General features: G+C 39.5%; 1 protein-coding gene and 1 long non-coding RNA gene across 6 annotated transcripts; both read right to left on the reverse strand.

Annotated features, from left to right (window-relative positions):
- Positions 1–4,504: 4,504 nt before the first annotated feature.
- On the reverse strand, positions 4,505–8,037 carry LOC149987964 (uncharacterized). 5 transcript variants are annotated; one of them, XR_016505913.1, is made up of 5 exons: positions 6,932–7,069; positions 5,895–6,731; positions 5,678–5,739; positions 5,077–5,229; positions 4,505–4,963 (listed from the first exon to the last, which is right to left on the reverse strand). It is a non-coding gene; the product is annotated as an uncharacterized LOC149987964 (long non-coding RNA). The 5 variants fall into 5 exon arrangements; XR_016505912.1 differs by lacking the exons at positions 5,678–5,739; positions 6,932–7,069 and adding an exon at positions 7,524–8,037 and having other exon boundaries at positions 5,750–6,727; XR_016505911.1 differs by lacking the exon at positions 6,932–7,069 and adding an exon at positions 7,524–7,978 and having other exon boundaries at positions 5,678–6,727.
- A 927-nt stretch (positions 8,038–8,964) lies between these two features.
- LOC112290125 (zinc finger CCCH domain-containing protein 48) lies at positions 8,965–12,375 on the reverse strand. The gene is made up of 7 exons (XM_024536112.3): positions 11,485–12,375; positions 11,160–11,264; positions 10,714–10,860; positions 10,398–10,517; positions 10,128–10,208; positions 9,881–9,990; positions 8,965–9,636 (listed from the first exon to the last, which is right to left on the reverse strand). Exons 1-7 carry the CDS (start codon positions 12,265–12,267, stop codon positions 9,489–9,491), a joined length of 1,494 nt encoding a protein of 497 aa, XP_024391880.1. The 5' UTR covers positions 12,268–12,375; the 3' UTR covers positions 8,965–9,488.
- Between the last annotated feature and the right edge of the window lie 156 nt (positions 12,376–12,531).

Genomic DNA, 12,531 nt, shown 5'->3' on the forward strand with positions numbered 1-12,531 from the left:
GTTTATTTTGTATAGTTGTGTTGAGCCGCGACTTCTATCTGTCACTTGGCTTGATATTCTGAGTTTCTCCGATACGAATAGCGAAGTCCACTTGAACATCTGTAACGGCAGCAATTGCGTCAGGTCAATCCTCTCAGATTCTTTCGGCGCTTTTGTCGTAATCTAGCTTGATTGTTGCCCATTAAGCTTGGTTGCTTTTCGTGAGAAAGCATGAAACTTCTATGACGAAACCCGGTTGATTGTAATGTAACTAGTTTGATTGTAGTTTGAATTTGGTAATTGCGTTGTATGATACATAATGAAAGTTTCATGATGAGGGCTCTTTGTTGGTAGTTATTTTCATTTTAATAGACGAGTATTTTTGTGAAAGTCACCAAGAGTCCTCGACTTTCTGTAAAACCGCAGTGGTGAATTGAGAGAAGTAACCAGTACCAGTTATTACGAGAAGAAGGTTGAGTCTTCGCACTGCAACACATTTCTTTGTGTCTGTCAATGTCAATAGTTTTTACATGGCGATTGCCAATAAGTCTGTCGACACAGGTCATTGTACCACCTGAGCAAGGAAAAGGCACGACGTACTGGTATAGTTCCCTTATGGAACTTGTCAATGTGTTCAAACCCATAAGTTGCTGAAAGTGTACAGTCAGGTGATTTGCACACTTTTCAGAGGTAGACCGAACAAAATAAAACTTATGGAATGACATACTTGAAAAGCTTTTTCTGAAAATCTGTCAAATAACAAATGTTTGATATTCTTAATATTCGGAATGTCAAGTCACACATATTTGTTACTGATTCCTGCACAAGGATTAACAATCACAGCATAAGCAAACATGTATTTTAAATCAAATGACTTTATAATATAAATCGAATCGATTAGATAAGCATGATTTTAAGAGTTATACTCACCTAGAGAAATTTCTTACATCAGAAGATAAAAGAGATAATGTGCCCAGGAAGGCATGAGACATGAAGTAATAGAAACACATATTCCACTGTGAAATGTGAAAGGGAGTGGCTGAATGAAAGAAAATAGAAGAAAAGAAAAAGGAAAAAAAGATACCAGAAATCTTTTTCAAAATTACCAAAAATGTATTAGAAAGGTACTTTGAAAGGAAAAATTTACTTACAAAATAGAAGTCCAACATCTTTTAAATGTAATAAAATCACCCCTTGTAAAATAATAATACAATACAATAGATTTTCAAAGCTTTCTTATTTGTTTAGTAACAGATTTGAACCTTTCTTAGTGTAGCTACTTCTATGTTTTAATTTAGTAGAAATATTAGACTTCTTTGTTATTACTAGATTGGAAGTAGAAAAAGTACAAATTAACATGTATTATAAAATATTAATTTCCAATCTCCCCCAAACAAATTAAGAATATTATAAAGCAATAAAAATTCAAACAACATCAATTTAAAACCAAAAAAAACATTAAAAAGCCATCTTATAGAGTATTATGTGACTTACAATAAATGCACTAATGATAACATTAATCATTTAGCCCAACTATGTCAAAAGGTATTATGACAACATTCAATTAAGGAAGGTGTTTTTTTAATGGATTTACATATCACATAAAAATAACTTCGATAAAATATTTTGATTTGTAAATTATTAAACTTAGTTTGATTGCTAAAAAAACACTCCAACTCTTTACGTCCATTAAGTATAAAAAAGAATACAATACAAAATATCTTACTTATATTTAAACAAAATACCAATACATCTAATAACTGTTGTTAAGTTATTTAATAAATTATTATCAAATCCCTACCTCAAGGATAAAAATTCCTTAAGAGATCTTTTAATATCATAAATAATATTATTTAATACATAATTGTAATTTGTAGAAACAATGATATTTATGCACCTTCAATACTATTAGACATCAATACAAAGTTAGTGGTGCAATCTTTGACCACTTTTGTACATGTTCACTAAGCACTATTTAACTTGAGCTTGAAAAAGAAGGATATGTTACTTTGATTCTTTTCTTTTAACTTGTAAAGATGGTTCTTGTAAATCTTGCAACTATAGAAGTGACTATTCACAGGCTTAGGTATGCATCAATCATTGCAACTCCAACTCAAGCTCCAATAGCAAGAAATTGTCTTTGTGTATCATGCTTTTATTTTCTATCATAACCTATAAAAAACTATTCATTTTTTCAAATATTTTTGTAGGAAAAAAATACAACTCAATAACATATAAAACAAAAAGAATAATAGCAAAATATCAAAGCAAAAACGTTGCAATGTATTAATATTTGATTACAACATAGTCCAATAGCAAAGATATTATTGCATAGCAACAACATATTTTAGCAATACATTACAACAACAAAAGCATTTGAATGCAACATCATAATATTCCAACAATCCATCACAAAGATAATATCCTTGCATTGTAGTAATATCTCATCATAGCAATACATTGAAGCAATAAAGCATTGTAGCACAATAGCAACATAGCACAATAACAAAAACATTGTAGTACAACAATACTTTATTGCAATAATATAAATATTTTAATACAATAATAATTTATTACAATAATACTTTATTGCAATAGTATAAATATTATAGTATAGTAATAATTTATTACTAAAATACCTTATTGATAAAACCACTCTCAAATGTCTTGTTTGTTAAATGAAAGAACAACTTGTCTTCTAAGTATTCAATAGCTGCCTACAAGAATAATCCAATTTTTTTGTTTCCAAGAGCTGCCTCTCTTGCATTGGCAATTATCCAAATTTAGTCTCAAATTCCATGATTAGTTCATTTGGAGCCATTTGATTTCTTGGCCTTTATTCAATCTACTCCAAAAAGATTTTTTTTTTCATTCTTTTGAAATCTTCCTCAAAAAATTCATCTTTCAAGAGTTCTTCAAATTTCTTCCCTCACATAGCCTTAGTATGCAACTCCTACATCTTTTTTCTAATTTTTGGTATCATTGCCAAATCAAAGATGGTAATCATCTTCAATTCTAAAACTTGATGCACATATGCACATATATGTGTAAATCCTTAGGAACTTAGTGATGTCACTCTCATCAAACCTTCCAATCTTATCCATCACTACTTGTAAAGCTTAGGTGGTGTTTCTATCCTTTCAATGCACTTATTGCCTCTCTTTTATAAATTGAGCAAATACCTTGAATAAATCATGGGCACCTATTCTACTTCGTAAAGAAAACCTTGGGATTTGATTTTCCATCTTGACTTGTTGAAAAATTTGGTGCCTTGAGGCTCTTTCAATGGAAGCACCAATAAAGTTTGGGTAGAGAGAATTTATGTCAAAAAAGCGTTGGGCTTTTGGCTATCACTAATTACTCAATCAAGTCTCGAGATAGAAAAGCATCAAGTTATCTTTCTATATATATATATATATATATATATATGTAAAAAAGTGAGGCCAACACACTATCGTTTGTCATCGATGGGGGAAGCCTGCGCATACTTCCCGTATCTATAGGGCTCCGAAACCCATACCTTTTCAACCCAACAACACAAGTCAGAATTTGGGAGGTTTCTTCAACATACCGCAGCATCATCAACACGGCACAGGCTCCTCATCACAACTCGGAGTCAACATTACAGAAGAGGATTCGAGTGAGCTCATTTCAACCAAACTATCCAATGATGAAGAGATTCTAAAAGCGTTAGAAATACTCTCAGTAAGTCAACCGAATCATGACTGGATATTAGACTTCGGCGCATGCTAACATTTTTCTGGGAATTATTTTTCATTTTGCGAAGTAGATCACTTGATCGGAACAACGGTTACATCCGCGGGTGGACACTCGCATATAATCGCGGGACAAGGGCCCGTTGATCTTTCTTTACCCAACAGTGAAATAAAAACGTTGAAAGATGTTCGTTATGTTCTGCGCTTACATCGAAATATTTTATCGATGGGACAAATCACAGATTTGGGAAACTAATGCATCTTTAATCCGACCAAAAGTAATGTTATCTCGATTCAAAAACCGCACTGTATAATTGCTAGAGGATCTTGGAACCACTCAAATGGTCTTTATAAACTAGAGTATTTAAAATCAGATCTCAACGCCGACTCAACATGTTATGATTATACTGAAACAGCACACACTAAAACCAACACTTGCTCCACAGTAGACCGCCCATCTCTTGAACTCCTTAGCATAAATCGACACTCGGAAGCACAAACTGCTCTCTGGCACAAGCGCATGGGCCAGATTAATTTTCAAAGCCTATCTACACTCACATCAAACCGATTGGCAACAGGGATTCCCGCCTTCTCAGTACGCACCCAGACCTGCCCTACTTGCTATGAAGGAAAACAAACACGGCAGAACTGCCGCGAGTCTCCGCCATAAGAACAAAAATTTCTCTTGCTCTAATCCACACCGACGTTTTTGGGCCGCTCCTGGTAAAATCTCTCGGGCATTTAAGATATTTTGTACTTTTCACTGATGATTATAGTCAATACACATGGATATATTTCATGACAACAAAGGACCAAACTCTGCATTTTTTTCAGAAATTTCATAAAATGATCGAGGAACAAACACCATTTCGAATTCTATGCATTAGATCCGACCTCGGAGGGGAGTTTCTATTGGCCGATTTCACTAGCTACTTACACCAGCACGGTATCATTTGACAATTAACAGTAGCACGGACACCCAAATAGAATTTGAAATCCGAAAGAAAGAACCGCACTGTCATGATCAAAGTTAGAGCCATGCTTCTCGGCGACAAGGTTTTGTACTCCCTCTGGGCAGAAGCCGCTCACACCGCGGTCCAACTAATCAACTATAGTCCGACAACGTCGAACAACAATCGCACCCCCCACGAACTATTCACAAGTAACACACCCGATCTCAGTCCACTCAAGGTCTTTGGCTGTTTGTGCTTTGTAGGCCGCGATCACACACAGCGAAACAAGCTGGAGTCGCGCTCCAACCTCGGCATCTACTTCGGACTGGACAATGAGTCGAAGGCTTACAGAGTTTATCTCCTCGCATACAAGAAAATATAAATTACAAAGGACGTCTCATTTGATGAAACCAGTTTTCCAAACTCACATGATCCCGAGGCCGCACTCACTAACCAAAGCTTGCAAATGGAAACTGCCTTCCCTTGCCACTCCATCCATTCTGACAACTCCAGCGATGACGGTTCTGAAGATTCAATCACAAATCTGCTGGTTTCGACTCCAATGCCGCTGTCGACTACCCCTGTCAATCAGCAAATCAATCAGGCAATGAATTCACCACCTCTTCATTCCAAAACAAGAAACACTACCCCAGGTACAAAATCATTCACAGAACCCTCTCCTGAACCGATGCTGAATCGGCATACACCCTATCTACTTGACCTCAATACTATCGACGCATGGCCAACAAGCGAAGCACTAAATGAATTCTCATCATTTGATGATAATAGCCTAGATGAGCACGAGTCTGAAAACTCTCGTGGTATGAAGAGACAAGGGCTATCTGAAATGCCTTCCAACACCCGACGTCATACAAAGCGCCCTGCATGGCTTCAGGATTATTTTTGCAACTTTCTTGACCTAGCTACTGAACCGAAAACATTCCAAGAAGCAGCTCAAGATGAAGGTTGGAGGCAATCTATGATTGAAGAAATCAAATCTATTTATGCAAACAATGCATAGTCACTCACAAGGCTTCCTCTTGGGCACCAAGCTATCTCAACAAAATGGGTGTTCAAGGCAAAAATGAAACCTGATGGTACCTTACACAATAAAAAATCACAATTAGTAGTTCGAGGATTTGAACAACAAGGTGTTGATTATGAAGAGATATTTGCTCCAATAGTCAAATGGGGTACTATACGAATGCTTTTGGCCCTCTCTGCAAAAAATCAATGGCAACTTTACCACATGGATGTGAAGACGGCATTTCTCCATGGTGACCTCAAAGAAGAAGTCTACATCACACAACCTCAAGGATTTGTAATTGAAGGACAAGAATATCTAGTATGTAAACTTCACAAGGTCCTCTATGGTTTACGTCAAGCACCCAAAACCTGGCATGATAAAATTGACTCATTTCTTTGCAACCAAGGCTTCACTAAAGGAGAAGAGGACTACAATCTCTGTATGATCAATCACCAAGAAAAAATCCTTCTCTTAGTCCTTTATATAGATGATCTCTTATTCACAAGGAACTGCATCGAATGCATCACATGATTCAAATTACAATTTGAACCAAAATTTGAATATCAGAACTAGGTGAAAATAATATGACACTATACCTCAAGGCTGAAATAATCAAAGTCCCCAAAGGGCTATTCATGACACAACAAAGCTATGCCCTGCAAGTAATTCGTCATTTTGGCCATGAAGAATGCCAATCAATTTCCACCCCCTTGGTGGAATGGGTAAAACTCACACTTGACATGAATGCAGAAAATGTCGATCCAATGTATTATCGATCCATAGTTGGCAATACAATTAGGACATTCCAGACTAGATGTTTCATACTCAGTTGGAATTGTCAGTCGATTTATAATGAAACCACAAGTACCATATCTAAGAGCAGCCAAAAGAATCTTGAGATACATCACGAGAACATTAGACTATGGAATTCTCCACAACAAAAATTCAACAACAACACTATCAAAGTTTGTGGACACTAACTGGGCAGGTGACTTATCTGATGGTCAATCAACAATAGGTTTTGTATTCAAAATGGGAACAAGTCCAATCACCTGGCTATCAAAGAAACAAGCCAACGTTACTCTCTCCTCATTAGAAGCAGAATACATGGATTTATCTATTGCATCCAAATAATCAGCTTGGCTAGACAAACTCTCAAGAGACTTTGCCCTGAAAATTACAAAACCGATAACAATCTTTTGTGACAATGAAGGGAGCATTAAAATGGCAACAAATCTAGGTATCAATCCACGTACCAAACACATACGAACACATCACCATTTCACAAGGGAGAGAATTGAAACAGGAGAAATCAACTTGATATATGTGCCTTCTCTAGATCAAGTAGCCGACATCTTCACAAAACCACTGGGAGGAGGTCTATTCGACAAATTCAGATCAAGGTTAAATATTTCCATGGAAGAAGCACAATCCTGAAGACTGAAGACAACTACCTAATTTCACCTCATCTCCTCTAGCTGTTGCTCGTATCGGTAAGCCTCTACTAATAAATCCCATTCTATAGCAGTAGTAATAGCATACATATTCTCATCATGTTCAATTTCTACAAAATCCTTCCTATCCTCAGTCAACCATTTCTTCCAAGCTCGCGACACCATCCTCAAAGCATGAAGTAAACAAAATAGGGCATTATTAGTCTTAGAATCATAGCTTAGCTTTGGAATTATCAATTGTAAAAGATCTTCCAACAATCCACACAGGAAGAAAGCAACAACTCTGACCTCATCAATCGTCTTCCGAAGTATGGCTCCTTCAAATACAAACTCACTGACAACATAATGAATCTCAAGCTCGATCTAATCTTTCAAAGAATCCACAATCACTTGCCTTGATGAAGAATCTTCAACTGACTGATCAGCTTTCGACCGAGGAATCCTCAAACCAGAAGATGCCAAAACTCGATTCAAATCCTCAATCAGTGCACAACTCCCCTATGACAAGCATACCCAATCATCCCGACTCTCGATTTCCTCAAAATTCTGAACAAAATTTGCCGAAGAATGATGCCCTCAAATCGCAACATCATCTGTAAAGTCACATTCGCGACCTCAGCTGAATCATTCCTGAGAGTCATTCTCAGGACACCACTCATCTTGACTACCCAAGTTGGAAACTCTGGGACTTAAATCTTCACTTAGCTTCCTTTTCCTCCTCATGACGATCCTGGTCACACCCTTGGGCTATAGAGACAAGGACAGACAAGATCAACCAAGACAAGACTTCACAGGAAGAAAAACCAGAAGGTCGTGGAGAGGCACTCGTAAGCAAAAGAGGCAGCACTATCACAGCAAATTTGATAATCTCCATGAAATTCACTAAAGTTGTGTGGTCACTTGTCAGGAAGCAATCGAACCAACTCAGAAACATGAAATTAGGGATCTCAGGAAAATAACAATTCCTTGTCAATAGTTCGTAGATGATTGTGTTGGAACTTCATCCCTCCTCATCATCCAACCTAGATGTTTACTGTAGAAGATGAACTTAGATCCTGGGTAAATGCTAAAATACCAGCAAGAACAGTTCTTACTCAAGCCGGTTATTCCACAGGCTTAGCGTAGGCAAGTCTATCTTATTTTCTTTTATCTTTGTTTGATTCCTTCGCACACCCATCTGAATAAATGCAGACTCTATAATCGGCACGATTTTGAGCAAACCTGCGTGAATAAATGTCCTAATCCTACGGGATTTAGGCTTCAAATTTGTTGTGGGTAACATCTTGGGACCTTAGACGACTAATCTAGGTCCAAGTAATTTCCGTGTGGATTCTGAGGGGTTATAAATGTCCTAAACAAGTTGAAGGTGTTCATGTCAGCAAATCAGAACTTCTACGTGTGGTTACGTTCTGAATTCTGTTCGCTAGTCCAGAGATATTCTCTCCTCAACATGAATACATCGCAGAGTATTCTAATGAGAGAAGTGCTGTACTGCATATGATCAGCAGCATGCTGCTTGTTGCGCATTTATGTAGTTGCTTTTGATCCTGGTTGATTGCTGCTTGACGCACGCAATAATATTAACTGACAATTGATAATCAGGTTCTTCACTGAGTGAGGAACCTGTCTCGGAAGGACAATTCAACAAAAGTAGAGGCACTTGATGAAGTGCTGGAAAAAAGTAACGATTTCTGCGCACATGATACATTCAAATGGTGCACAGGTCGTTCTGACTCCAGACCTCATCATCATGACGAAGGACTTGGCACCAAACTGAAAACAGAAAACCCAAGCATAATAATCTAAAAACAAAGTAGCATTTTTCAAGTCAGGGATTGCTCAATGAATATTCAGACTGCATACCTTAAGCAGTCAACTTTTCTTCCATCAAAATGTAAAGTATTCAGAAACATTTATAAAGCACACAGCCGAGGGTACTAAGGTTGTGATACCCTGAGACCATCATTGTGAATGCTCACCACCTTGGAATACAACAGAGTCGTTACCTGCACACACGCATGACGTCTGTTGTCCAACTCTAATTTTATGCGACCCACCAACTGTCGAAGAACAATGTAATACATGTTCTCCCCCCAAACCAAAAGTCTGTACATATTGACTTTGAACTCATGCTGACCTACGATCCTATGTACTGAGCTTCTAAACAGCTCAAAGCTAACTCGACCTTAAATCACGATTCCCTACTAGTGAAGTTAATCCATTTAATTTGGGGTTTGCAACTCCACTCTAATCGTTGTAATGACTAATTCCTCGCCATATAAACGGTATTCCGAACTGTAAACCTCAGTTTTCCGCTGCGCAGATACTAATGTTCAACAATTCTCAATCCAAAACTCAACTATTCCACAACTGCCTCAGGCTGGGTCTCAATCCAGTTCCACACCTTCACCTCACCCCGGCTATCTCCTGAGAACAAAAGAGAACTCGGCCCTACTTGAAGGGCACGCACTTCTTCTCTTGAAAAAAGTTGTCCACGTTCTGTGAAACTGCAAAAGCGTACACTTAACAATTAAATCCACTGGAGAAACAATAATTTGGAAAGCCAAATAACAAGAAAACAATATTCCTAAGCCTTGCAAGGAGACTCACTTAGCATATGCTAATGAAACATAACCCTGATCCACAGGACCCCTCGAACAGGACAAACCATAAAAGAAAGGCATATATTCAGCTATCCAGTGAGAAGAAGATAAATCAACACAGTTTAGTTTCCTACAGACAGAGACTTACGTCGGTAGATCATACAACCGGACAGTATTGTCATTATAAGAACAGAGTAGCACTGGTTTTCCAGCTTTGTCGGTGCACCCACACATCTTTAAAGCTCCTGCCAAAGTGATCTGCAAATACAAGGTGTCAAACCACACTCGTAAGTTGAGAGGTTTAATGCAATTCAGGGAAAGAGTGCATAGGACCGGGATGAAAACAATAACATCCGAAACAATTTAGCACAAGGAAACAGAGAGTAGACACTAACGTTGCGAGAATCTGGTTGATTTTCTTCCTCAGGATGTGAGAAGGTCAATTCAAGTTGGCCAGCTGTATTTACAGCCCAAATCTGCAAAGGAAAGAGCGGAAAACCCCTCAATAAATAAAGCCAAAAGGCATTGACAGACGATTGGAAGATACGCCATCTTAGCACCAGATATAGCATGGTAGACAAAGTAGAAGTTGTTGATTAGAAGGTGTCTAGAACAAAGGAAAATAATGACAAAGAAAAGAAAGACACGGTTGGTTTTACGCTTGCCTTAATGGTGCCATCCAACGAGCAGGATAGCAGAAATGAGTCCCAACAAAGAAGATCCATTACAACATTCGTATGGCCCTCTAAAGTTTGTACGCACTGTACAGCTGCGATTTCCCACACCTGTCAATTACGACAAGAAACTTGAGAACCTTCTTCATATTACCAACCTAGGGGCATGTCTGTAAAGCCATATATACAATTCGCAATTCAAGACATGTACAAAGTAACGATCATGCTTGTCAAGTTGATAAAACTACTGTAAAACTCCTACAATCAATGGAGAGGCCTAGACACATGAAAGGGAAAAGGCACTCACTCTTATTGTATTGTCCATAGACCCAGAATAAAGGCGATTAGCAATCAACATCAGTGTGACCACAGGGCCTGTATGACCTGACATAGATGCCGCTGGCTCAAACTGGTTTGTAGTGGTACTGAACTTCCAGATCAGTATAGTGCCGTCCTGCTCACCGAAATGAAAAGCATACGAAGCATCAGTGTCCTTGTCAAGGCTTACTTATCAGCAAGTTTACTTATCAACTATGACTGACAATTTCAGCCTGGAGAAACGGCTTTGAATATCACTGCTAACTGCAATCTACATTCAACCATGAATACATACCGATCTCCCTTCGAAGATTCTGAAGATCCTTAGAAACTCATAAAGGCAGACGGCAAAGAGCATTCACGGCCCCTCGGTATGCACAAGGCTGAAACATTAGAAGCTATTCCTCTGAATTCAGGGGACAAACAAAAGCTTACCTGGGTGCCCGCGAAAAGGAGCCCGTCCTCAGTGACAGCAAGTGCATGCACTTGACCTTTGGGACCGCTTAGACTTGCCTGTTGTAAAGTCGCCATATTGATTACCTGCCAATCAGATTTGCGATTTCAGATAACATTCCACAAAATAGTCCCTTTGATGTTCCTCTCCAACCCTGTCAACCTAAAAGAAAACAGTTACGAACATTGCACACGATATCTTGCGATAATCAGATCGTATTAGGAATGTACACCAAACCCTATCCTCAGAGCAACCCTATCTACCCTAGAAAGATCCCCATCTAAAGGGCCGAAATTTGAGCATCACCTTAACCTCATTAGGTAATCCTACGAAAAGCCAACCAGCGGCGAAAATCAAAGCACCAACATCTCCTCCCATTGGAGCAACATTGGTGCATTGGCCAGTGGCACAATCCCACACACGCACGGACTCATCTTGACTGCCTGTGTAAAGTTGCGAATGCCCTTCCGGCAGCACAATAGCTCTAATCGCCTTTTCGTGGCCAACAAGCTGCGTCTTCATCTCCATGTCCGGTGCTGTCGTGTGCGCGTGCAGGAAATTGCAAGTCTCCCCCCTAGTGCAGTTACCCTTTAACCAATACGAACAAGGCTTCGGCTTGAGCGAATGCGACCTCCCACTCTCATAAGCCCTACTATCCCTCTGGTCGAGATTCCCTCTGCCCCCGCGGCCACCGCGACCACCTCTCCCCCATCTTGCAGACACGTTCCTCGGGCGCCCCTGGTTGCTCCCACTGCTAAACCCTCCTCCCCCATAGCCCCAGCCTCCGACATTATATTCTCTGTTCTCTCTCCCTTCTCTGTCACGAGCATCGTAAACGATGTTCGGCCTTTTGCCACTCCCTGTAGAGGTCCAACGTCCCGTAGAGCCTGCGCTCCCGGGATGCAGCCATTGGCATTCATCTCCTTTGATGCATCTACCTTCTTGCCAATACCGACACACCTGCTGCACATGCCCTCGCCCTCCTAATCCTCCTCCTCCTCCCGCGCCTGCAATGTTCCCCGAGCGCGAGTGATTTCTCTTACTGCCCACCTTCGTCGGCCCATCATCAACCTCCATCCCCGCCATCATCTTCCCCGCTCAATCCTCCACACTACAACATAACCCTTCCACCCAAACAACCCACCATTCGCTTCCCACAACACAATTCTCGAAAATCAACACTAATCTACTCCGCCCTTCCTCCCTCCCTCCCTCCCTCCCTCCCTCTCTCTTTCCCTGTTCGAAAAATCCAACACCAGTCAGGCTTCGCAAATTTATACGAAACCCTTTCTTTGACCCTGCCTTCGGCACCAATCCAGCGCAATTTCTGTCACACCTTCATCAAACGCGAAT

Source organism: Physcomitrium patens, chromosome 13, assembly GCF_059467195.1.
Source record: "Physcomitrium patens ecotype Gransden chromosome 13, ASM5946719v1, whole genome shotgun sequence".
NCBI classification, from domain to species: Eukaryota; Viridiplantae; Streptophyta; class Bryopsida; order Funariales; family Funariaceae; genus Physcomitrium; species Physcomitrium patens.

What these genes read in the sequence shown, in the direction of transcription:
- LOC112290125 (XM_024536112.3), bottom strand. Translation starts at nt 12,267, where the DNA reads ATGATGGCGGGGATGGAGGTTGATGATGGGCCGACGAAGGTGGGCAGT. An exon ending in CGTTGGATGGCACCATTAAG is followed by an intron (nt 10,209 to 10,397) that starts GCAAGCGTAAAA and finishes TTTCCTTTGCAG; the next exon opens with ATTTGGGCTGTAAATACAGC. An exon ending in ATCAACCAGATTCTCGCAAC is followed by an intron (nt 9,991 to 10,127) that starts GTTAGTGTCTAC and finishes TTGTATTTGCAG; the next exon opens with ATCACTTTGGCAGGAGCTTT.